At 35.1% G+C, this 25,035-nt stretch overlaps 2 protein-coding genes across 5 annotated transcripts in view; one reads left to right on the forward strand and one right to left on the reverse strand.

Annotated features, from left to right (window-relative positions):
• The first annotated feature begins 11,957 nt into the window (after positions 1-11,957).
• Positions 11,958-15,212, forward strand: LOC120347395 (bcl-2-like protein 2). Its single transcript, XM_039417322.2, has one exon. The coding sequence runs from the start codon at positions 12,735-12,737 to the stop codon at positions 13,488-13,490; it is 756 nt and encodes a 251-aa protein (XP_039273256.2). The 5' UTR covers positions 11,958-12,734; the 3' UTR covers positions 13,491-15,212.
• A 4,012-nt stretch (positions 15,213-19,224) lies between these two features.
• Positions 19,225-25,035, reverse strand: part of LOC120347909 (uncharacterized) — a 44,775-nt gene continuing 38,964 nt past the window's right edge. For all 4 annotated transcript variants that reach the window (XM_078117721.1, XM_078117719.1, XM_078117720.1 and 1 more), the window contains exons 48-53: positions 23,592-23,740; positions 22,767-23,037; positions 21,841-21,968; positions 20,761-20,898; positions 20,191-20,320; positions 19,225-19,727 (exon numbers count right to left, since the gene is read on the reverse strand). In XM_078117721.1, the coding sequence (XP_077973847.1) occupies positions 19,648-19,727; positions 20,191-20,320; positions 20,761-20,898; positions 21,841-21,968; positions 22,767-23,037; positions 23,592-23,740 (896 nt within the window). In that variant the 3' untranslated portion in view covers positions 19,225-19,647. The remainder of the gene's footprint in view (positions 19,728-20,190; positions 20,321-20,760; positions 20,899-21,840; positions 21,969-22,766; positions 23,038-23,591; positions 23,741-25,035) is intronic.

Below are 25,035 nucleotides of genomic sequence, written 5' to 3' on the forward strand. Positions count from 1 at the left end.
AGAAAGGTTACAGGAATATGGATCGCAAATATCTATGTCACATGATAAAATTAAATTATACAAAAACATAATTCTATCTCACAGGGGCGGATAACTAGGGTATACTGGTATATATGGATAGCTACATACCATACGTATCATGATGAAACTATAAAGCTCCAGTCGTGCGAAAATACTAAAATGTGATTACGCGACAAAGAAAAGTTGTTTTGTCTCTGATAGCCCAAACACCGTCTTCCACAGCTACCGAACGCCTTTTGCCTTCAATAATTGACTGTGACTGACAAATTAATAAATAAGCCGTTCACCCTCCTTACGCAATACTATATTTTCATAAGTATTATTACGAAAATTAAGTAAGGTGTCACCATAAACAACGTCAAAGCTTCTTCCTGTTTAGCGTTTCAAGACTGTTATTTAAGCAACTATGTTATCATTTAGCCTCAGTCTACTTTTTATACTGGTTTATTGCGTTTCAAAATATCGCGAAATATCAAGTAACAGCAATACTTCTATCCTTTTTTCGCGCTGATGTTGCAATACAAACTCATAAAACTGTAAAACCATTTTATTTTTGTTTACTGACCAAGCACAAAAACGCAGAACGCCGCAGCATAATCAATATTGATCGTGCCAACTGCTTGGAATTGGCAAATCGACATGGAGCCTGGAATTTCTCGACAACAAATCTCATTACATATCCTTAAGCGTATAGTTCAGTAAGCTCTGATCAATAATAAGCACACGATTTCACAGCAAGAACTGAAATCAACAAGCTCGTGACTAACCGGCTTCGTCTACGTCCCCTCGGGTAATGCTAACAAATGACTGAGAGATATTCTCTACGCTTTGTCTTCAATCAGCTGTGCGAGTATGTGACGCAATTCGGAAAACAACATTTCGCTTTACTACATGACATGAATCGTCGCATGTTGCTAAGGCTTAGTTGAAATCATAACGCAGATAAGTACAAGTTATTGTAGTTATATTACCCTGTCAGGCTGTCAGTCAATTGATCAGTCGTTCTGTCAATGACGAAAATTAGCTTACAATAGTCGAATAGCTCGTCGAACGGTCCAAAGTCCAACGAGAAACCGCATCATTTCCGCGGTATGACATAGGGAAATAGAACCAACGAAGCGTAGAGTAGAGTGCATAAAAATGATTTGGGTCCTGGAAGGAATTGAAAAAAGGGAATGGATACGTTTAAAATGTGATGATTTGCGAGCTACCAAATAAATTACTCTAAACAAAGGTTCCATTACATTTGAACCCACGTACATTTGAACCCATGACAATTGCACCTGTATGCTATTGCACCTATGGAATTTTTTTTGTTTCCCGGATAGTTAAACCCATACTAACCCTAACCCATGGGTTTTAGCACCCGCATATAGATTGAACCCGTGGATATACGCATGGGTTCAAATGTACATGGGTTCAAATATACGGTCACCTAAACAAACGACCCTACACAAACATGCCCATTTTAAGTAGAGTGTAATGTACCCAGTGATTCATTCAATCTATTGAAATATTCTATTGGAAAATGTTTTGTATGTGATTCAAATCTTTAAACTGAATCAGGTTTTAGAATTCGATGATGTTTTTCGGTTTACTAATAGCAATGACAATATACCGAATATTAACGATTTAAGTCATTTGTATTGCTCACCAACATATGGTAAGCTATATGAAAGATTCGAGAACTGTATGCCTGCTGAATTTGAGGTCATAACCTGGCACGATTTTGCACGGCACGGTTTTTATATTGCGACATAGATCAAGTTTCTTCGAAATGAGTGTATTGGATTTTTGATGTAAATCAAAAATACGACATTCTTTCAATTTGTTGAAGCAACGCACTTATTTTCAAGATTCCATCCAACTCGCTTAGATCAAATTTCGCTCGTTCATGTCAAACGGAATGTTTTGTATCGATGCAGTTACGATGCTGACTGCTCAATGGAAGCTGCTGGTGCAATAGCCACAGGTCAATATGGTTGATTAAACCCGTTTAATCAAACGCAATAGAAAGCATTGTCTGTGAAGAAACGTTTATTTTGCCGACTCAATATTTTCATGCCATCAATGTGACACTTCCAAAAGAATAGAAATGAAATGAAAAACAACAAATTTGAATTTTTTTCTGCTGCAGCGAACATATTCCGATGATGTGATACATATCTGTTACTACAAGCAATAAAATAGTTTAAAAGATTTCTTGGGGTACATGGACGAAATATTCAAAACCAGTTAAAAACAGATTAATCAAATTGAATGCCTACACAAGTAAAAGTGAAATAAATAACTATTTTGTGACTGGGTAAGGGCATTCATATGATAATAATGATGACACGTACACAACCTTCCAAAGAGAAGGGCAATAACAGTAATGTTTCAATTTAAATTTTTTCCCAAAGGACTGTGACAGCACTCGATTGGATTTCCAATCCACGATTTGATATTTCTAGTCAAAACATACACATACCGTGTTTCCCCGAGAATAAGAGAGGGTTTTATTTCAATTTATTTTCAAAAATTGACACCATGACTTTTTTTCGGGGTATTCCTTTTATTTTCATTTATTAAAAACAAAATTACAAAGTAGAGAATCACTAGATTTTCAAGTATACAAAATATGAAAACCGATATCCATTTATTTATAAATAACACGTTTTTATTTTAAAATTGCTATGCACAGATTATTCAAAAATAACCATATTATCACTTTCTGGAATGAATGTCTTGCAAGTCATTAGATTCATAAATTTCAATAAAGATTTCATTTAACTGAATTTTCTTGCTATCGACTATAGGTCAAAAGAAATTTCGCGCTATTGACTAGGTCTTATTTTAACAGGAGAGGGCTTATATTTTAAGATCATTCTTAAAATTCAAGCTAGGTCTTATTTTCGTGCGGGGAAACACGGCATATAGAATTAGGACTAAACAAAGACGCATTTCACTCGAGGCCACGCTGCGGTTAACTATTTTAGGCGGGTAAAGTGTTTTCTCTGAAATTCCCACCTTTCATGTAAGTAACAATCCACAGCCTTAAAATTTACAAAATTGGGCGATAGCGCTTGTTCATATAATTGGAACACGACCTGTTGGTTCTGTATATGTACTCTCAAAAATGAGTTGCCTAATAAGTGATATTTAAAACAGATAAAATAAGCGGCATTACTGGAAAAAACAATAATTAAGAATGCGTATCATGCGTTCACTTTTGGTTTGTACAATGGCTCATCGTATTAAAATGAATTCATATTTCAAAGCATATCGCAATGGATAAATAGAAATATTCAAACTACTTCTACAACAATCAAGAATTCACAACATACAAACTGGGTCATTTTCAAATGTAATTTTCAAATTACCACAAAATTATATAGTATATATATAAAATGATACCTCAACAGTCGAACGATTCGATACTCGAATAAATCGGTAGTCGACCAAAAATTCTAGTCAGAAATGCTGAGGTACTCGAACACCTGAGAGCGCTGCCGAGTGTGATGGCGCCTCCCGGACCGCGCATCTCGGCTGCCTCTTGACCATTCAACAAAAGAGCGATTCTTAAACGAATGAACACGGAGCCTAAAACAAAGTAGTACAGGTATGCAATCTGTCGCTGTAGACTACCGATACGGCAATCTTCACGGCTAATGCAAAAGCGGAACCGCCAAAAGGTGCGCAATTTTTGATAAGGTCATGGCACATAAAAAACGTATCCTATAGGGCCCACAGAAATTTGCTCAACCGTACAGTAACTGATTCAAAATTATTCATTTTTAAAAAATTATTGTTGTTTGGGTACACGCTTTGTTAATATTTTGGAGTGTATAAAAACGAATTAAAATAATTATACCCTTGGATTTTTTGGTAAAAAAGTTTTGGTACTCGAACAAATCGGTAGCCCGAAACCAATCCGGAACGGATTATGTTCGACTACAGAGGTATATATGGCGCATCATGGCCTCGTCGGATACAAATCCAGATCGGGCGCGGTTAACCTGTCTAACCAGTTAATCTCCGTGGGACTTCACCTTTATATTCATGTTGGGAATTCGTTGGTAAGTTGTCAAGAAAGTTCCGCTTAGCACCATGTGCCGACCGTGATTAAAACATTTACCTTTTGGTAACTGAATAAGTGAAACACTAAAACTTGATTATTGTCCTATTATTCTCATGTAATTTTGTTGCTTTTCAGCACAGCTAGTTGAATCCAAACTATATTTATCAAATCCAGATATTCTCAATTGTTGGGTGCACCATTAAGGAAAGAAAAATGTTGTATGAATCGCACGGAAATCAATTGAAATATGTACCTTTTATGACTTTCTTGGCCAAAAAGGTTCCCGGACCCCTGCTGTATATACAATACATGGTGCCGCTTTAGTATGTGAGTACCGAGTTTTCCCGAAAATAAGACTGGGTCCTATTTCAATTTTCTTTTGGAAATAACACTAGGGCTTATATTTTCATTTATCAAAAACAAAATTACAAAGTAGAGAACTACAGGTTTTTCGAACATACAAAATATAAAAACCGATATCCATTTACTTATAAATAATACGTTTTTATTCAAAATAACTGCAAAATATAGATTAATTATCAATCATTCACGACGTGTAGAAGAGATTTCTTGCTATCGACCAGGTAAAAAAAATTCGCTTTATTGACTAGGTCAGGTGTGGGCAACCTTTTTCGGATCGCGTGCCAAAATCGGCTTAATTTGACGACAAAATTCTTCCGCGTGCCGATCAAAATTAAAAACAATTCGTTGCTACTTTCAAAGCAAAGATACAAAATAATAAACCTTTTTAACATGTACAGACTTCACTATTCAGGAAAATATCAGTCCGACAAGTAGACTTGATTACTCTTCTTATTTTATATTAGTGAGGCTTCTGCTGCTGCATTACCGCTGAAAGAGATTGGACATTGTGTTTATATTTTGTAACTTTCAGAGGAATACACGAACTGCTGGTTCCATCTTTCGGGCTACTACTGTAACAAGACTTGATAAAGTTCATAACTGAGAACAGAAATTCACAAGCATATGTAGATGAAAACGTGGAGAGTAATGCAGTTGCAAAGTTTTTAAGACACGATGAATTTTGGGGAATGACATCCCAATCACGCAATAGTTCGTTTTCTGCACTTCTCCCTAGGCTTGCACGTAATTTACAGATTTACGGAATTATTTCAAGTTACGGAAGGGAAGTTACGAATTACGTAAAGTCGTAATTATTGGTCGAGCGATTTCGCGATTGAAACAAGCTTTCTTCAAAGCATTCAATTCCGTCGATTGTAAAAAGTGAAAGTTTAAAAAGTAAAAGAACTTAGAGCTTCGGTATTTGCAGCCGTTTTTCTGACTTTTCTCTCTCTTGCCAATATGTCTCCGTGATAATTAATGTCGCGCTTATCAAACAGCAATATGACGACGGAAGAGAAATTGCGTAATGAACCAACGCAACTTCGTCTTTTCGGCATCGGTAAAGCGATCGAGACGGCAGAGAAACAACAATATGACGGGATTTCCCGCGATCCGGTAAAAATCCTTTGCGGACCGTTGACGGTCGGCGGACCGGCGGGCGGGAACTACTGTTTTAGAATACTGAAATCGAATCCAGAATCCTATTCTATTTTTATAGTTACCCGTATTTAAATAGTGGGATTTCTCCACCACAATGCATGATTGAAATGTTAAAAAAAAGCTAAATTGTAGCCTAAATGTTTGATGTATAACTATCTTTGTGCAGTATTTAATTGAAAATGTCCTGATCATTGGATTATATTTAAACAAGGCAACGAGATTTAAGAATTTCGACGATCTTTTTTTTGCTTTTAACAGTTCAATATTCTCAATTTAACTACTATCAAATATCAAGTATGAGCCAGTGTGTTTATTCTGTGCGAGAACCATTTTTAATTACAAAACCTTGATGTTCTGTTACCTGTTCTGTTACTACATCGTTTTATATCAGTCCGGAATTATCCTTGCTCAATATATTTTCCACAATGCCTCGCAATATTTCGGCCAAATATGATAAACTGTCTTTACCAAATGCGGCAACTTATTTTGATTCTTGAATACCACCGACACTCGACCAAATTTGTGTCAATCTTGGCCGATAGGATCGTCGACTTGAGTTAGAAAAATAAGTTAATTTTTTCGTGAGTGCAAAATAAATGTCACAATATGCATTTTTTTGCGATATAACTTTGTATTTTCGGAAAAGCCATATCATATAAATACGGTATTTAAATTATACGCAAATAATTAATATTTGATCTAAATTTGTTGCAAATAATGTTACAACACTTAGGCCGCGAAATGATTTAATGTAAAATGAAGCATGGTAATCGGAATAACGTCGATAAGTCGGCATCAATAATTATTATAAAATGCTGACTAGGTAGTAAAGTCGAATAATGTTAAAAACGGTGCAAAAACAAGTCTTCGTCGCGAGCAAGCGCAAGTATAATCAAACGAGAGAATACGCTCGTCGTGGCATTGATAAATTGGAAACCCGACATTTTTTTTAATACGATTTTAAAAAAGTCAACTATCGTTTCATAAATATCCGTATACCATTGTCGGTAATGATAAAATTGATCGCATAAAATTGGGACGGTTAATTTGCGAAGGTGATAAAGGAAATCAAAGCTAGCACAAAAGATAAAAATCAGAATAAAATTAATTTGAATTCACTCTTGTCTTAACATCTGTCGCCGGCGTGTAGTACTGCCAGGAATATGAAACCCAAACTTGATGTCCCAATCGAAAAATGAAGTGGATTCAATTGGTTGCTATGATAGGTTCAAATGTGTGAAAAAATATCGCAATTACGGGGTCATTACGTAATCGATTTGGCCGTAATTACGGAATTCATTTTTGTCAATTACGTGCAAGCCTACTTCTCCCTTGTATTCATTTTTCTAATCGCTTATATTACTTTCGAAATCAATTTCTAACAGTAAGTTGGAGTGTAATGCTGATCAACATGAGCTGTACAACTTCATAAATAAGGCAGAAATGAAGAAAAATGGTGACGCAGCCGAACTATATTACGTAAGAATGTAGCCAAATGAATGTTGCACCCTTCTCGACAAAATTTCTCGAAAGCTCACTCATTTGTTACGTCATAATATATTTGTTTGTAGCTATATGTCATGAAAGGACAAAAACGGTTGAAAAAAACGGATTGTTAACCAACGATAATGAATAAACGAACACCGAGTTCCATCAGATAATTCTTGAAACTTTTTATCTGAAGGAGAATGATCGCGTTTCCGAGGCTTCGCTCGCGTGCCGAATAAATGAGCTGGTATAGGAGAATCGACACTTAATTAGGGTGTAGCGAATACATAAGGATTGTTACTATGTGTTCAATGCTCTTCACCACGCATTAGTAATAGTGCATGTTATTTGCTTGAAACAAGATCGTTGCGCCAATTCATTTCCTTTATGGTATTTTTTCCTCGCTCAGTGTTGCTCGTCTTTATCTTTCCTCGTTAGTTAAAAACTTAGTTTCATCACATATACTTGCGTTAAAGTTTTAAGTGCATTTCGTTATCTGTTTTTTCAATTCGAATATACGAACATTTGGCATTCAATGTAGGCTATTGTGTGATTATGAACTTCTGGAGGAGTCAGTTGGGGTTTTACTCTGCAAACGTGTGTATAATAACACGGGAGCAAGAACACGCAGATGGGGGCATCACTCCCCTATACAGTAATGGTAATGCTTCAAGGTTCCATTTCATTCAAAGATGGAATCATACAAAATATAAATAATTTGCGGGGATAAATGGGGGGGGGGGGCGTGTCATACAAGCGCTAGGCGGATACAGCAAGTGCACATTCAATACAATCATCGGCGAGCCGTACCGAAGGAAGGGTATAACAAAGTTATGCATAACCGAGAGTCAGCGATTCACCTCGAATGCAAGGTAACAATGGCAATGTTTCTAAAGAATTATGGATAAAATGTCAATTGGTAAGTGCTGTCTATTGTAGCTCTTCAAATTATACCTGTTTTAAACGCTTAAAAGTAGCCGACGACAGCGGATCCAAGCCAAAATTAAGAGCAGGCGTTGGTGCTTTGAGCAGTCGCTCAAAAATTCGGAAATATATTTACGGTTAGCCTAAACCGTCTTAAACAGATCGCAAAGAGTTAAGTCTTTTGTGATTCTTTTCACAAGCAAAACTTATTTGCGAAAACTTTTTCATTTCATCACTCTGGTCCATTAAGAATCTCACGCAAGTTCGAATACCTTGCGTTTTATACCTAAATAGCGTGTCCTATTGTTACTGTTCAAGACGCCAATTTTCACAACAGAAGCCTCGTGGTGACACTAACGAGCAATAATGAACAAGCGTTTTCGGTAAATATAAACTGCGTCATTGTCAACTTGCCGGCAAGGTGAGCGTAGTACGCTTTGGCTGAATGGTGTATAGAAGTCCCGGTGTTAAAGTAGAAACGAAACTGCACGATTTTTTTTTATTCAAAAAGCATGGTGTCTGGTAGTGATGGCACAAAAACGGGTAAATGCGTGGTGAAGTTGAGTTGGTGTAATCAGCGCCATTTCACTGTTTCAGGTCTTTATTATTACAATTTCTAATTAATCTGTTAATGAAGCGAATAGAGATGAAATTGACAGACAGACAGAGGTGAATGGTAATACCGCGTTATTGTAATGTATTCTAAATCTGCTAATATAGTATTCACAAAATTAGTAGGCTAAAGTCCTAAATTATTGTACTTTTATAACGTTATAGACTAAATCTGCTAATTTCAGGAATTTAGTGTTCACAAAATTAGTGCAATTATCCAGTAATCTGGGTAATATTTTATGTCTTGGGATCAGTGCTTTAAAAATAGCGGACTATAATTTTTTAATAGATTCTCAAATTTTAAAGGGTGCTAGCCGATCCCAGCTAGAGTGCAGGAGTGCTAACGTTACAACCCGACTATTGTACTATGCCTACTTGGATTTAAAAGGTGCATGACGGATAAAATAATACCGTATGACACATACTGACATAGGTTAATAACAACATTGTTAGGAAAATCATCTTTTCTATATTCTTTTTTTGCGCTTGATGTTATTTATATTTTGTATTCTTACAGCCTTGAAAATGAGTCTTTAAGAATACAAAAATCAGATGACTTAAAATTAATCAAATTAACTGATGAAGCAGCTAAATAACATGTCCAGCAATTCCAATCAACCGATTGACATCAATTATAAATAAATAAAATTAAGACATTACAGTATTGAGGTTTGCTCATCTTCAACCAAATTATGACTTATGAGTAGGCCTATGCAGAATAGTTTTTTTATTTGATTATTGCGATTGCCGATAATCTCACTGAAGAAGTATTTATTAAAGTGTGTATCCTGGATTTAGATGGGATATTTTACAAGCCAACACTTACATCTCTGTCGCAGGCATAGCCTAATATTTTACTGTAATTTTCGTAATATTTTGTTGCGGATATATGGGCCTTATTGAGTGAAAATACTGTAGATCATTTTAGCCACATTGATAATAAAGAGAGAAAATCAAGAGTAAATTCTAAGAACAATAATACCACTTTTTTATTTGCCCCACTATTAATAGAAAAAAAAATTGCTATTGGTATTTTTGATCGTGATAATGGCTATTGACATTAATAAATAGCAGTCAAATAATTTTCACAAAGATATATATATTCATATATTACTTTATAGTACTGAACTTAAAGTGATGAATCACAAATACTTTCTACATTAGTTTAAAAAACCCAGAATGGGGAAAAACCAAGGTCCTAGAAGCAAATTTTTATTGGAAAGCCCAAACGAACATTGTAACGTAGTAATGCTTTACTAATTTTGGGGAGAAAGTTTGTAGTTTTTTTCTTTTTGAATGTATTAGATTTGACTTCATAAGACATCATTCGAATGTAAAAATTAGTTACAAACTCATGAGTATGTTGCTATTGTCAGATGTCAGGAAATTTGAATGGGAACAATAAATAAATATTATAACGGAAATTATGAATATTAGCTTACTGCTAAGAAGGCATTAAACGAAATATTTTTGACATCTTTATTACAGTATTGGACATCATTTTACATTAATGCTCTGTAAGAATGTGTCTATTCTTCACATTTCATAACTTCATTCAATTGGTCCATTTGACTGTTTGCTAGTATCAGCACTTTCCGTAATAATTTGGCATTGTCACATTTTCTGTGCACAGACTAAAAATAACATACACGCATATATTTTCTTCGAAATATCTCATCCTTTTCAGACATCACTTCCGCGACTGGCTTTCTTAATTAGTATTGTGAAATAGAAGTGACATTGAGGAAATGCATTATTAAATTGTCTCATGACATGTGATATTCTCTATATTTACGATACTCGAATTTCTGTTTCATAGTATTGGTATCCGATGTGGTCTCATACCTGGCTATTGATCGATATGGGTATGAAATTAAACAGACTAGCATATTTGAAGAAATTAAATTATATTCCTGAATTATGTTTCTTTTACTTAATGGTGATTACTTCTTCAAAATCCGCTTGACATTAAGGACGACCATATCCAACATGAATGTGGACATAGAAATTTGCATCACAATTAAATTTCAATTTTTCGTATAGGTAAATTTTATCGCATGGGTAACTTGATGTCATACCAAAATAGTGCTTTTGTTTTTCGAGTTCTTGAATAGAACTTTTTTAGTAGAAACTATTCAAATGAAAATTTTTATATTATTGAGCTATTCATAATTTCAATCACCATAGTCCAAATTTAATCAATAGCATAACTAGCCTGAAATTTTTAATCAGACACACGTAAGCGGAAAAGGAAGCAGTATTCATGATGAAATATTGTTCATTTTCCAAGTATCACTTAATTAGACTTCCATATTGCAAGATAAAAAAATGCTGTCCAATATCGACCAATAATTCACAGTATTCCAGCACAAATTCTATAGAATTGAGATTAATGCTCATATAGATTGTTATTTGTGTATGTATGATTAATTTATAATGCTAACTTGGTGGGATTATTGTAGTCCATAACTGTCAACCGTTTTGTGGGACGTAACTAATTTTGTTCGCCTACTTTACATTAAGTTGTATAAAGGGATTGAAACCTATGGGCAGGGGGTATATTCACTTGGCTAACACAGACAGTCCCTGAACTCGTAATAGAACTAAAATAAGGAAAATCGGGATAAAATTATGGCCTAACCCTCACCTGGCACACACGCCACGGGAGTACCCATTTTCTTAATATAAACAGCACAGTGCTTAATATTTATTTAGTTCTTGCCCCAGATGTAATATGTATTTCGTGCTGCTATACTTTTCCATGACGGTAGAAAATTATTCTCTGTATAAGTCCTTATTGAAAGGTACAGTTACCTCTTTGAATATCATATTAATACGTGAAATTTCAAGAAGGCAATTGATGTAATGATGGTAATATGCCAACACTATCATTAAGGTATGTCAGGTATGTGACCTCATCACGTAAGAATACCAAGAGTAAAGGTATGCAAAATGTTTTTGATTGATGAACAATATGTTGTGCGCCAAGACGTTTATGAATTAGTGTGTAGCAATCTATACTGCTATTATTGTTGTGCATTTTTTTTCAAAATTGCATCATCTTGCTTTGAACATTAAAGACATTAAGTAATTGATCATGATTTATGTGACTCTGACTCAAGGAAATATTATTTGTTAAAATAGGTTCAGATTGAAATATATAAATAGTACAGGATTATACTACACTTCACATTATGTCCTGCCATCGTTTGAAGCGTTAAATGATTAGTTTTGTGAAATTTCAGTCAGTTTTATCATGATTTGAGTTAACTATTGAGTGACAGAAAACTTCCTACTGCTCAGTTTCATATTATTATCATTGATCATATGATCAGAGATTCAGAATCTTCGTCGTTGCTATGAGTCTAAAAAAAATGCGCACCCATGTCTATAAAGTTTTATGTCTTTTATGCGATATCACCACACCATTCAAAAGGTATTTGAGTAAGGTATTTTATAGCGTATTTTGTGAATTCAGGTGTCAGGTAATCGTAACTTTTGTAATATCTAACTAACATGATAGAGATAGTTGTTTTTCAATTTTTACTTGAATAGATAGTAGTTACAATAACACATTGTTTAGGCATTAGTGGTCTTCAACAAAATCGCATAGCCATATGATAAAGAAAAACAAAAACATTAGGCCATGTCTTATGATGGTGCAAGTAGGCTCACAAAGATATTTATTTACCGTAGTTGCCTTAGGCATTTTGTCTCCATGGTAAACGGACTTAGTTCAAAGTTTTGAACATTTACTCAGTAAAGAGGCTTTGTGAGTTGAAAAACTGCTGGATTATTTGCCTTTTTTTGTACCAATGGTAATCGGATAACAAGCTGTCATGTAATTTGCCACCTATTTCCCACAAGTTGTGAGTAATGTACATGATTTATATGGGGCGTGTTATTTATCACTTTGTGTTTTTTCGAGAATGGTAAGTATCGCTATTGGGTATTTAAGTTTCATCGCAATTTGTCAACAGTGATTTTGTGGTTGTTAAAATATATTTAATGAAAAGTATTTTTGTCTTTCTTGTTTGTTGAAGCTAAACAGCTACAGTATGTGATATATGTGGTTGTAAAATGTATTATCGGCAGCATAAGTATTATGACAATGGTCTACGAATCGAGAAAAGTTGTAGAAGATTACGTCCTCTATAAAATTAAGAATCACATGCACTCAACTTCTAATGGTGATGTATCTGTCTCTGATCTCACTCAGCAAAGACTCACCGTTCATAACTATGCACATTTTCCTTTACCTCAAGATCCTCCGAGCGATATAAATTACGCTGTGCGAAAAGTTGCGAGCGAATATGAAAAACGTTACAGAGAAAAATATCCGGATATATTAGAAGGCATACGAGCAAATCATATATCTGCGGGGAATGTCGATAAAGTGTTCACTATCATAACAAAAGATTTATTTAAAATATCCAACGGTGGAGGAAAAAGGTCAGTGACATCAAGTCCCTCTGGGGGTAGGAAATCGAAATCTCCATCTCCAGCTCTTGTAGATCCAGACTCCATTGATGATAGTATTGAAGATGCAAATATCAATTGGAGTCACGTAATCGGACTGCTCGTATTTTCTGGAGTATTAGCAGTACGTTGCGTGGAAATAAATCAATATGGTCAAGTTGACGATGTTGTAAACTGGGTATCTAGATTCCTTGATACCAGATTAAGATGTTGGCTACGACGCCAGGGTGGATGGGGTGGATTCGTTCAATGGTCTAAAAAAGGTGGGGCTGTTGGAACCTCAGAATCGAATGAAATTGGGGCTGGTATGAGAACTGCTCTCAGAGTTGGCGGTGCAGTTGCAGCAGTAGCCCTTACTGCTATGATGATTTCTCGTAAATGAAGCATGTTATTTATATAATACGAATATTGTACCATTCTAATTTTTAATGAAATCTTGGTTGTTTATACACTATTGAGCTGAAGTACAAATAATAATTGCAGTGTAAATTACTTCGCAAAACATCAGTAAATTATCATTAATTGTATTGCGCAAAACTGCCATTCATTTATCGGATTTCAATACAAACGCGTCATGTATATGTTTTTGTCAAAAGAAAAGGTTCGATTATATACATAACTGGATGTTTTGTATTGTTTATTGAGAGATTATATATTATTTTGATGTTTTTTTTTATAATTGCATTCCATATATGTGTGGAATAAAGTTGAAAATTAGATATATTTTTTGTTGTCACTTTATCCCGTCATATGACCTATCTTTTCACCTTCTGTCTGTACTTCTCTTGTATGTATGATTGTTCTTTGTTCTGTATTTAATTTTTTTTAAAGAAACAAGGATATGTAAAACTCGATTTAATGTAAGCCTTATACTCTTCTATAGGTATTTGAATGTTGAGCCACCTTTCAGCTTTGCTTGGTTGTGACTGCATCAACACATAAAAGCATGGTATATTTGACTATATTTTTCTAGCTACATCTAATGCTATAAAGTCGATTGTATTCAAATATAATGAACACTGCAGAACACAGACAGTTAATCTTCACACTATCTATTATTTGGATTCAAGGTTGTTATAAACTCAGTAAAAGACAGTAAACTGCTGTTCTGTTTCAACATTTTTTTTTTAAATACTATATAACTATCTCTCCATCTTACTTCAATTCCAAGTTACGGTGCTTTTAAGCTTACATTATTTTATTTCATTTCTTCTAAACAATGGGGCCGAAATGCATATCTTCAGCACTTCGTTTTATTTTATCATGTGCAATGTTAACCAACAATGGTAGCAATAATAACGAGAAAGTCATCATTCATGAAGTGTTTTTGTCATAACAAAGTAAACAATAAGATTGCTTTTGTTGGTTGGAATTCCATGATCTTTTTATTGAGTTGTATTTTCATGTTTGACTAAATCAAGGTGTGTTAGAAATTTGAATCTTGTGCTTATTAGACCATTGGACCAGACCTACTTTGCACATTTTGAACAGGAATAAAATTGGTGCATAAATTTAAAACTGAACGGCAGTGAAATTTTAACATGTGGAATTTGACATATAGTAGTTAAAATTAAATTTTCTATTTTAAAATTTCTATGTACTTTGCCTACTTGTGTTCTTTGATGAAATTCATGATTGAAAGTACTACTCGTATCTAATGGTATTCAATATTAAATACCATCTTGTTTTAGATCTAGAGTTGCATAATATGGTGAAGCTATTTTTTACCCACTTTCCTCCCGGGTGTGAGCTTTAAACAATGTTTTAGAATCCCATGTGAAATATTTTCGCTGGTTTAACTGGTCAAAGAAGTTCAGTCTTCTGTGCTCATTGAATATTTATTTGAGTTCATTTCTGTAAATTCTATTTTTGTTGCATCGTTTGGTTTGAAGTACCGTACAGGTACATATCATGTTTTTATGTATTACTCGAATTTTCTGTACATTGTAAATTTATTATATAAAGTATTTATTTCCCACTGGAAGCACTTACACCACATTTTCTTCATTTTACATTCTGGTCACTTTTCAAAGTACTTCCAGTGGATTTCTGTTGTGTCTTTCGTGATATTGATATCCTTATTATTATAAAATCTTCAACAAGACTGGAATGTGCTATTTGATACCATAGAACAAGGAGTGCAATACGCCATTGGAATGTAATAAATGGCGAGGTTGGAATGCTTGTACCATATGATCATCTGTTGTATATGATTCCTTATGGATATTATATTACTTCACGTACGTCCTGAAGTTATTATAAAGATACCCGCGGAGGAATCGTGATATAAATATAGCCCACAGACATCAATTGTAGGGTCGCTTGTCCACGTCGAGTTTGGCGGTCGATATTGCGGTGTCAGTGATAATATCAACTCTTCTATTTTGTGTTACGTTATCTATATCCACATAACTGGAAACTAGGTAATATGGGAATTTCATATCTGCGTGGGGTGGGTTCTATTTCTTTCGAGCCTGTCCCGAATCACCATTGTAGGTGAATGTTGCAGATGGGTAAACCAGTTAATAAAGGTCAAGAACGAGTTGGGAAAATCGAAAAGGCATGTTGCTTTTGGCCATGGCGAGATATGGTCCCTAGTTGAGAATCGCCAAATAATACTATATTCCCGTGCATACACCGGCAACAGCCCAATATGGTGTATATATAGATGCGCACGAAATGGAAAAAGTGCGTAGATCCCCGTATTTCACCATACATATTTTTTTTTCATTACAATCGGAAGCAACGACGGGCGCGGCAAAGAGTTTGCTTGACATATTAATTCTGAATGGCCCTACACACAATACACAGATTCTTTCTCACCACTCGACCGGCTTTTAAGCGCTGTTTATTCTTGAAGTGCTTGCCCAGGCTAGCCTAATTTAAACAATGCTTGTTTCATCTTACGTCCCAGTCGGCAACGTAATTTTGTGTTTCCGCGCTTTATACTATTCAATGCGAGCTTTGGGTTAATCCACTCGAGCGCATAACTCAAATACTTCTTCATGTAAAGCCGTTTCATCCTGTGAGTCGGGTTGAAAGAATGTATAGTGTTTTCTATGTGCGGTTGCGTGGGCGGTGGGTGAAATCTGCGTTGGAGTATGCCAAGTTGAATTCCAATTTCATCAAAGCCTTTAGTAAAATATAAACCTTCCATGTGAAGTGAAGTGGATCACCGTAAAATATATCTAACGGTTCTCTCGACAATTTCATTATCAGAGCCAGTTTTCAATAGGCTGTTCGTGTTTAAACATTCATTGACACTCTCTGGAAAATTTCAAGATGTATATTACCCTGTAATGGCAAAAACCGACTACCGAATACAGTAGTTGTATATTAGATAGATATACAGTAGGCTACTTCAAATTGAAGTTTTGGTGCTAAACTTAAAATGGATTCCTTCTTTATATCGTGACATGATAGTTACTCAAGTACCTCTGTATTTGACATGACTTTATATGACTGTTACTTCCTGATCGCCAAAAATCCATCAAACTGATTCACTCATATCACTTTGCATTCTCATCGTTGACTTTTATTTGGAAGTAAAAGGGTTGAACCGTTTGTTTTTGAAGCATTGCATGGTCGCAAAGACTAATACAGACGACTGATCGATTTTTCTTGCATGCCAGAATTTTCTAAAGAATTGATTGAAACGAGGTGGCAAGAATCTACTTTGACGTTTACTAGTCTTGAAGATATCGATTTTTGTGGGCCATTTTTTTATGTCCGGAAATAACAACGTTAAATGCCGTTGTCCAGTCCGAGCGTACATCGTAAAGAAATGACAAATGTTTCTAATTTTGATTATCGACAAGGCCTTGACTGTCTTACTGAGCAGCAAGTCCACTGAAAATATTTGTGGACAAGCGACGGAATAAACGGTTACACTTGTTGCGATGAATTGAAATTTGGTTGACATATCGTGTCCCATAGATCTGAATATAAACCTAGAGTAATAACTTCTAGTGGCTAACACCATACTTGAGCACTGATCAATCAAAATTTTGTCACGGAGGAGGGCAATTGTTTCACAAACAACTCCAAGAATTTAGAAAACGATTCATAGGCACACCTCATGTTAGTAACGAAGAATATTCTCGACAATTATATCTGTAATCAATCAACCATATCGGTGTTGAATGAATTGGAGAATAAAGAAATAAAATGACCTCCAAGGCCTCATAAATTGTTCTTAGGCGGAACTGTGATACCAAGGACATGGATTTATACACGGCTGAGCGTATATCGCGATCGGCGAAGCTGTGGTCGTCGAGGTATTAGTTTTAATTTATTGTATGTGTCTCCAAAATTAGGAAAATTCCCAATAAACACCATCGGGCTACTCATTTCACATTTTGTTCCCATCTTTGTCAAATGATCGTTCTAAACAGAAATTGATCAAACGCTTTTTATAAATATGCCACCCACCTATGAATCAAAAAATGCAAAATATTTCCGTATAAAAAATTGCCATTGGTGATATGACTGACTATTCCAGCTATTATTCGGTGCTTTCCGCGCAGTCACGCGAGTTCGACGCTATTTTCCTCATGGTATTACATTCGATTCGATCACAGGATTACATGATGAGACGACACACGATTTATTCAGGATTGTTTGTGATAAATAGCGCATTCTTTTAGCTGCTCTTCGTCACGTTGACGTCACTTCAAGGAAATTCAGCCAAGCTTGTTCTGTATTGCACGCAATTTTTTTATGAATCAAACAGTGAATTGAGTTCATCCAAAAGCATGTTGCAATTTTCTACTCATGTTGTATTTGTGGGAACCAACAAAACGAAACAACACAGTTTCGATTGCGCTACTCGATGCAGTTTCGCGTGATTGTTTTGACATAGATTAGAGAAACTCGTATCACATAAGGTAGGACCGCACACGCACTATTTTTGGTCGACTGCCTTCTCGATATAGCTTCAACACTTGAGGTAGTTTAAGCGGCGATATTGTTAATTATCTAGTAGCTGCAATGTAATTATCTCGTTTTTCTAAAAATCTTTGTCCGAAAAATCTTTTCCGACAATAAATCGCAGTGTGCGGGGACAACACCATCAATGAAGTATACTCGACTTGTACTTCAGGATCACGATTTTGGCCGTTAAACCAGAGTTAAAAACAAGCTGTACTCAAATCCCTAGCGGCGACTCCACAAATGGGTGTCAAGCCCAACTTTCACTGTGTAACTACTTTATTAACAGCGTTGAGCCTGAAATCCCAAGTCACGGGGCAGCGCGTCGTACCATCCGCTAAGAATGCGGATCTCTGATTACCCTGCGTGGATTTACATATTTATCCCGTGGGAGAGGGAAGCCAATAAAACGGCTTAATGATATATGGCGTACCACTGCTGCGTGAGGATTGCTGGACTTCTCCCCGGTTGTTTGACTGTGGTTCATGCATCAGAAAAAATAACTAGTCCCACGCCCGACATGGACTGGTAATAGGAGAAGCTGAGGTTCGCCATGTTTAACCCATCACCACGGCGCGGCGGTGTGGCTCAACGGGCTAAGCGTTAGGAATACGCTCGCCACCGCACCTCTAATTACTCTGCGTGGGTTCGCAGGTTCGAATCCCATGCAGGGATGGTTATGTGCGAGAGGATTGCTGGACTCCTCGCCGTCGTTGGGTGGTTCACGTAACCGCTGGTCGGTTACGGCTTCCTCCACCACCAAGTCCATGCTTCCGAAAACAAACAATACAGTAAAAACTAATCACATACCCGACTTGGAATGGTAACCGGACGAGAGGCCGTGGTTCGCCATATGGATAAGCCGTCTTATCGGCTTTCCTCTCCCCCGGGATAAATATGTAAATCCTATCCTATCCTATCTTATTGCATTTTCTCGGACAAATATAAAAATCCGATTTCGAACGGGAGTCATAACATGGATAAATACGAGTCCTGTATTTAAGTTATTTTGAAAATAAAACTTTGGTACCAACGTAATTTTAAGTTAATGCTGCATTTTTCTGCAACACAGATGTACGTGAAAATTCGCATTTTACCGAATTTATTGCTATTCGGAAGACTGGTCTCAAGTCAAATAAATCTCTGACGGAGTTATTTGAGTTTCAGATAGACATAACAACAACACATTGTTGACCACAATTTTATTACACATAACAATAATCAAAAGTCATACACATGAAACAAGACGGATTCCACAAAAGTATAAAAAAAGTCATGTAAGAACTTTATATCAATGAGACACCTAGTGATACGTTTTTCATCTATCCAGCTTGGAGGCACCGTTTTTAAATAGCTGTGGGAAATTTATTCCACAATGTTCTCCAACAAAACTATTAAAAAAAGTATTTTCAGCTATTAAGTCGGCATAGCAACAAAAAATTTGCTGTCAAGATCGGTTAAAAAATTCGCTGTTTGTTGTGATTTCATTAATACTGTTTGAGAATAGTACTCTGTTTTCATTGCGCAACTACTTCTTGTGTGACTGACCAGCTGTTTGTTGTGATTTCATTAATACTGTTTGAGAATAGTACTCTGTTTTCATTGCGCAACTACTTCTTGTGTGACTGACCAGTCCTTCGCAAATCAATTGGTGTGTCATCTTCTGAAGCTGATTTTTTTCTATCGGGATCTAAAAATATATAAAGTTGGATAAAGTTTTTGCAATTCATAACACAGAATCGCTACGCTACCCTACGCGACGCCCAATATTTTTATATTTGTATGGGGAAGAGAAAAGCTTAAAAGGCCGCAAAATCACACAGCGAGTCAAACCAGTTAATTGATCCATATGCATGAACAATGTGATAGAAAAGTTGAAACGAAGACCAGTGACATCTGGAGAGTTATCTGTGGCCATACTAGACCCAAACAGTAATCTTGAGCAAAAATCTATGTTTCATCAAATTAAAAGCTGTCCAACTTTTTTCCTACTCTGCTACCACAAAACAATGCAAAATGAGTAGAACGAATTCAAATACTTCTCACAAGATAAAAGATTTAACAGTAAGTCATGTTCATGGTATACCAGAGAGGGCTGCATAAAGTAACTAATTGATATTTATATTGAGTAAATATTTAATTGAAAAAACTACCGTGACGTTCTTTCTTCCTGTTTTCATATTCTTTTTGTAACGAAGACGAATGTAATTGTTGATAGACTGATCTCAAACTGTCATCAAAATCACTTTGATTCGCAGAAGATGTTTTTCCTAGCGGAGGAGCCTGGAGGAAAACAAGATGAACAAATTTACTAAAAAGAGCCAGCTTCTGAAATTTGACGGGAAATAGGCGATGCAGAAATTGACCAGATTACCATGAAACTGTATGATATCTACTCCAAAAACTCTTATCGTTGGAATTTCGATAATTTAATCAAGGGGTCAGTGTAAGAGAAATAGTTGAAACCTAAAACTAGAGCTGCAAAAAAATGATTAAGTCATGACCTAGTAGTGAAAAACTGGTTTATGTTCACTAAACGACCATCTTTGCATATGTTTTTCCACCCCCCACCCGGCTCCGTCATCCAAAGATTACGTCACTACAATCTCACAATCACATCAAAGAGCTTGCCAAAGTATAGCTTTGATCGCCCAAAATGGCATCTTCGCCAATTACAAAGTATATAATCAAAATCTTAAAATTGACATGATCAAGCAAGTTACCATGGGTTGTTGTTGCAATGCTTCTTGTGCTCGAACAAATTTCTGAAATTCAGGATTATTTATATCAAATCCTATATTGGCCATCAATGAATTCTGAACTCCGAGTAACTCTTGTAACGCATTCAGATTTTCAGCATTCTAAATAAAGAAGAAAAATGATGAGATTGCTTCAAACAGATCTAAACTCATGCCACATCTGTCTGTCTAATATTAAAAATGATTTATTCTTTATAGTGTACAAGAATATATATATATATATAGAGCATGTAGTCGAAAAAATGTCTTACCTCCTGCTTTTCTAACTTTTTGAATCTCACAAAACCTTTTATCAGCTTAGCCATCTACTCGTTATTCTTTCATTCATATCTTATACTCAAATTGAAATTTAGACTAAGCCAGTATAATGGTCAAAAATAAATAACTTACAGAGACGATGACCTTCAAGCATTCCAATAGTTACGACTTGCCATAATCTGCTTTTTTGTTTTTTAATTTGTGTATTAAAAAGGTAATGAAATAGTGATTCAAAAGTAGAAAAATGTCACACATCCCGCTTCTAAATTCTTGCACGCCTCTAAACCTCACAGGTATAATCATATCATGGGTCTGACTCACCAAACCTAGATCTTCCATTGCTTGCTATGTCTTCTTCTGGTCTAAAACTACCTGGTTTCTTTATTATATTTTATCGTCAAGTAGACTTAACGCCTGCATACATAGTGAAGATGAAATAACAGATTTTTCCAATCTTTCAACTGACGTACAGCTCAAAATGGTCAAAAAAATGAGTTTGTGAATTCAAATAAAACACTCAAACAATTATTTTTAAGTACTAGTTGACTAGTGCTCAAGTGCTAGACTTTTATCATACAAAATATGATGGAAAAATTTGTGTGGAAATGTAACTGAATATGTCAATATAGTCGTTTAGATTCTTGCTACAGTAACTCTGCAGTGAGTGTATCCAATTCTACCTCCATGTTACTTCCACTACCATACCATCCTTCTTTGTTTTCTCTAATTATATGAATAAACAGCTATGTATATACAGATTTGCACTTAACAACAAATGAAATTTACCTTTAACTTGGGGTATTCGTTTTCTAGAAATGCTGACATATGTGCAGGGTGGAATAAATCTGGCATAGCTGCAAGTTCAGGATTTGCATACATTCCATATAAAAGAGGGTTCATTGCGCCAGGCATTCCTAAACAATGAAAAAAGCTCAATTTTTGATTGTTACAAATTAATATAGAGATTGTAAGTGCTGTTGCTCCAAACAAGTATTTATTCATAGTTTGGAAGCTACAAAAATTTGGAATTACCAGAGTCTCACTAAATTAGCATAATCAGCAAAATCGTTAATTAGCATTTGTTTCATCGAACTTCTGAAATATCTTTATTAAATACTGGTAGATAAAAGCAATAAGACAATGTATATTTTCCAATCTGCACTGTAAAGTTTCACTTCTAAGGTACAAACAGGGATGGCCAAAACCAAATATTTCAATATGAAAAAATATTGTCGAGTATGAACATTGAATACATTCTAAATACGGGGTAAATTCTTGTGTAAAATCACATAAATCATAATGTTGTCATGTCGATCATTTCTGAAAATGCCATGAAATTCATTGTTTTCTCAGTGTTACCAAGTTGAGATATCTTATTTTTTTAATCTGCTTGTCTGATGGCTTAAAATCCTAAATTCTTGAGTAAAAATGTTCTAAATCATCCTTAAATCCAAAATTTACTGCATCGAATATTATGAATTTGGAATGTATTCAAATATTCGATTTGTTTTGAACACCCCAGGGTACAAATATTTTGTACTTTATCGTACACAACCTAATTTAGAATATATTGGAGATTCTGAAATTTATTTTTAAAATCTATTCAAAATAATGAATATTTGCATTGACCATCCCCAAGTGCAGTCTTGCAGTTGGTTTTCAACCCTAATCCACATTTATTTCCAATAATTTCAATGGTCCCCGATTTATACCTGGGAAAAATGGAGACATATTCATTCCGCCAAATCCCAGTGCCGCTGTTTTGGGATCAAATTGAGCCATTGGTTGTTCAAATAATTGTTTTAATTGCTTCTGCGCATCTTTGCTTGTAGGTGGAGGATATCCTCCAAACAGTGCGGCCAGACTCGCTGCATCAGCGGCATTCGGCATGCCTCCGAGTCCAAATAAAGCTGCTAAATTATCTGGACTAAACTGTGGCGTTGAACTCGTATTCGAACTTGACTTACTTGAGTGAGTGTGGTTCTGAATAGCAGAAGTAAATAAATAATACGAGATCTTTATATCGAGACTAAATTATACACATAAAGATAACTCGGTACTCCCGTAGTATGTGTACCGGGTTGGGGTTAGGGCATAATTTTATTCAGATTTTCCCATTTTTTTGTTCTATTACGAGTCCGGGGAGTGTCTATGTTAGCCAAGTGAATACAGGCCCGTAGGTTTCAGTCCCTTTACACAACTTGATGTAAAGTAGGCGTAAAAAATTAGTTCCACAGAGAAATTCTCCAAACAATCGTAAATTTGTAGAAATCAAATTTGGATATGCAGAATAATTGAGATAAATATTGTTTCAATTAGTATTCTCTATTTTATTCTGTCAGAAGTTATTAACAATTTTCATCTATCATAGGATAATAATGCTTTTCTCTAAGAAAATATTCCTAAAATCAAGAATTTACTAAATCATATATCACCAATTTTAAATGTATTCGAATCATTTTAGATATCCCTGGTGTAAACCATACTATATTTGGTACGACGCTAAATTTGATAATAAGACTAAAACGTCGACCAACCTTATGTTTTTTATGATGAGATTGAGAACTAGAAGATGTTGATGAAGAAGATGATTGATGAAACATATTGCTAGAATCCTTGCCACCAGGATCAGGAATGAAAGGTGGTAAACCAGGAATCATTTGACTTGCTAGTAATGCAGCCATTTCTGAATTAAAAAGTGTACAATTGTTTACAATTCACTGAGGAAACACATTGATAAGACAGCTTAATAAGCACAATGGTAAATTATCACCCCTTATCCGGTTACCAGTCATGGTTTGGTATGGAATAGTTAACCAGTTAGGGTTACCAGTTCGAATCAAACATCGGTATACATTAGGGCTCTTCAAACTGGGCATCCCAACCCCCCTATGGGTCGTGAAAGAGCTCAATGGGGTCGCAGTAAAATCTTTTACGATATAAACTTGTGTTAAAACAAAATATCTATCAAATTTGAAAGATTTGGAACCAGTACTGAGAAATAGAGCCAAAATTTTATCTATTGTGCCAGAATCTGCAAGCATAATGGTCTCATTGACAATTTTATTTTTTTCAAATTTTGGCTGTAGTATCAAATTTTACTTCAATTTTATTATAGTTCATTTGGCCTTGCCAAATGGGTCACGATGAAAAAAGTTTGTGGAACACTGGTATAGATAACCAAATATTCACTATTTCTGTAGTTCTCAACAATTTTCTGCCTATTTTTTGGTGAATACACAAGACTAATACCATATAACAGTCAAATAGTATTTTCATACCAGACTATAATAAATTAAAAAGATCATGGAAAAATAGACGCAACATACAATTGACACATAAATGTATTTGTATTATAAAAAAAAATGAAAACAATTTTTGTTGCTGTAAACCCTTGACTTATATCCTGATGATGACTCTAGTAACAGTAGCACAGAAACTATGAATGAACGGATTAACCCTGTATATGACTCAAAAGATCAAAAAATCAACCAGCAACCTGTTAAACCAGGGTTAGGTAAATATACTGAAACCGGTAATTTCTTATGCGCAAACAAAGCCATCTGATATTTTTACACAAAATGGAATTTCCGTGTTTAAATATCATTTCCGTTGTAATATCGATTTTTAGTGTGTAAACGTAAAAATTTTTTTCAAAATTACCCATATGGTGAAATTTTAATTTTAGTTATAAAATATAGCCATTATGTATATGTAATATAAAATAGAAACGAATCGGAAAAATGGTTTAAGATTACGAAAAGCACTATTTAATCATTGTATTAAGTATTATACAGCATTACGCCAAACAGAACCCAGGTCACTTGGAACATATTCTAGAGAGAACATAACTTTTGTGCAAAGCGCGTTAGAATACTGAAACTTTTGGGAACAATCATAAAAAAACAGAAGTTCAACAAGTGTTGAATAAATTTTCTTCATTTTTCGTAGAATTAAAAAATTCAGAGGTTCAGTACTTCT

This window comes from Styela clava, chromosome 11 (genome assembly GCF_964204865.1).
Source record: "Styela clava chromosome 11, kaStyClav1.hap1.2, whole genome shotgun sequence".
Classification (NCBI taxonomy): Eukaryota; Metazoa; Chordata; class Ascidiacea; order Stolidobranchia; family Styelidae; genus Styela; species Styela clava.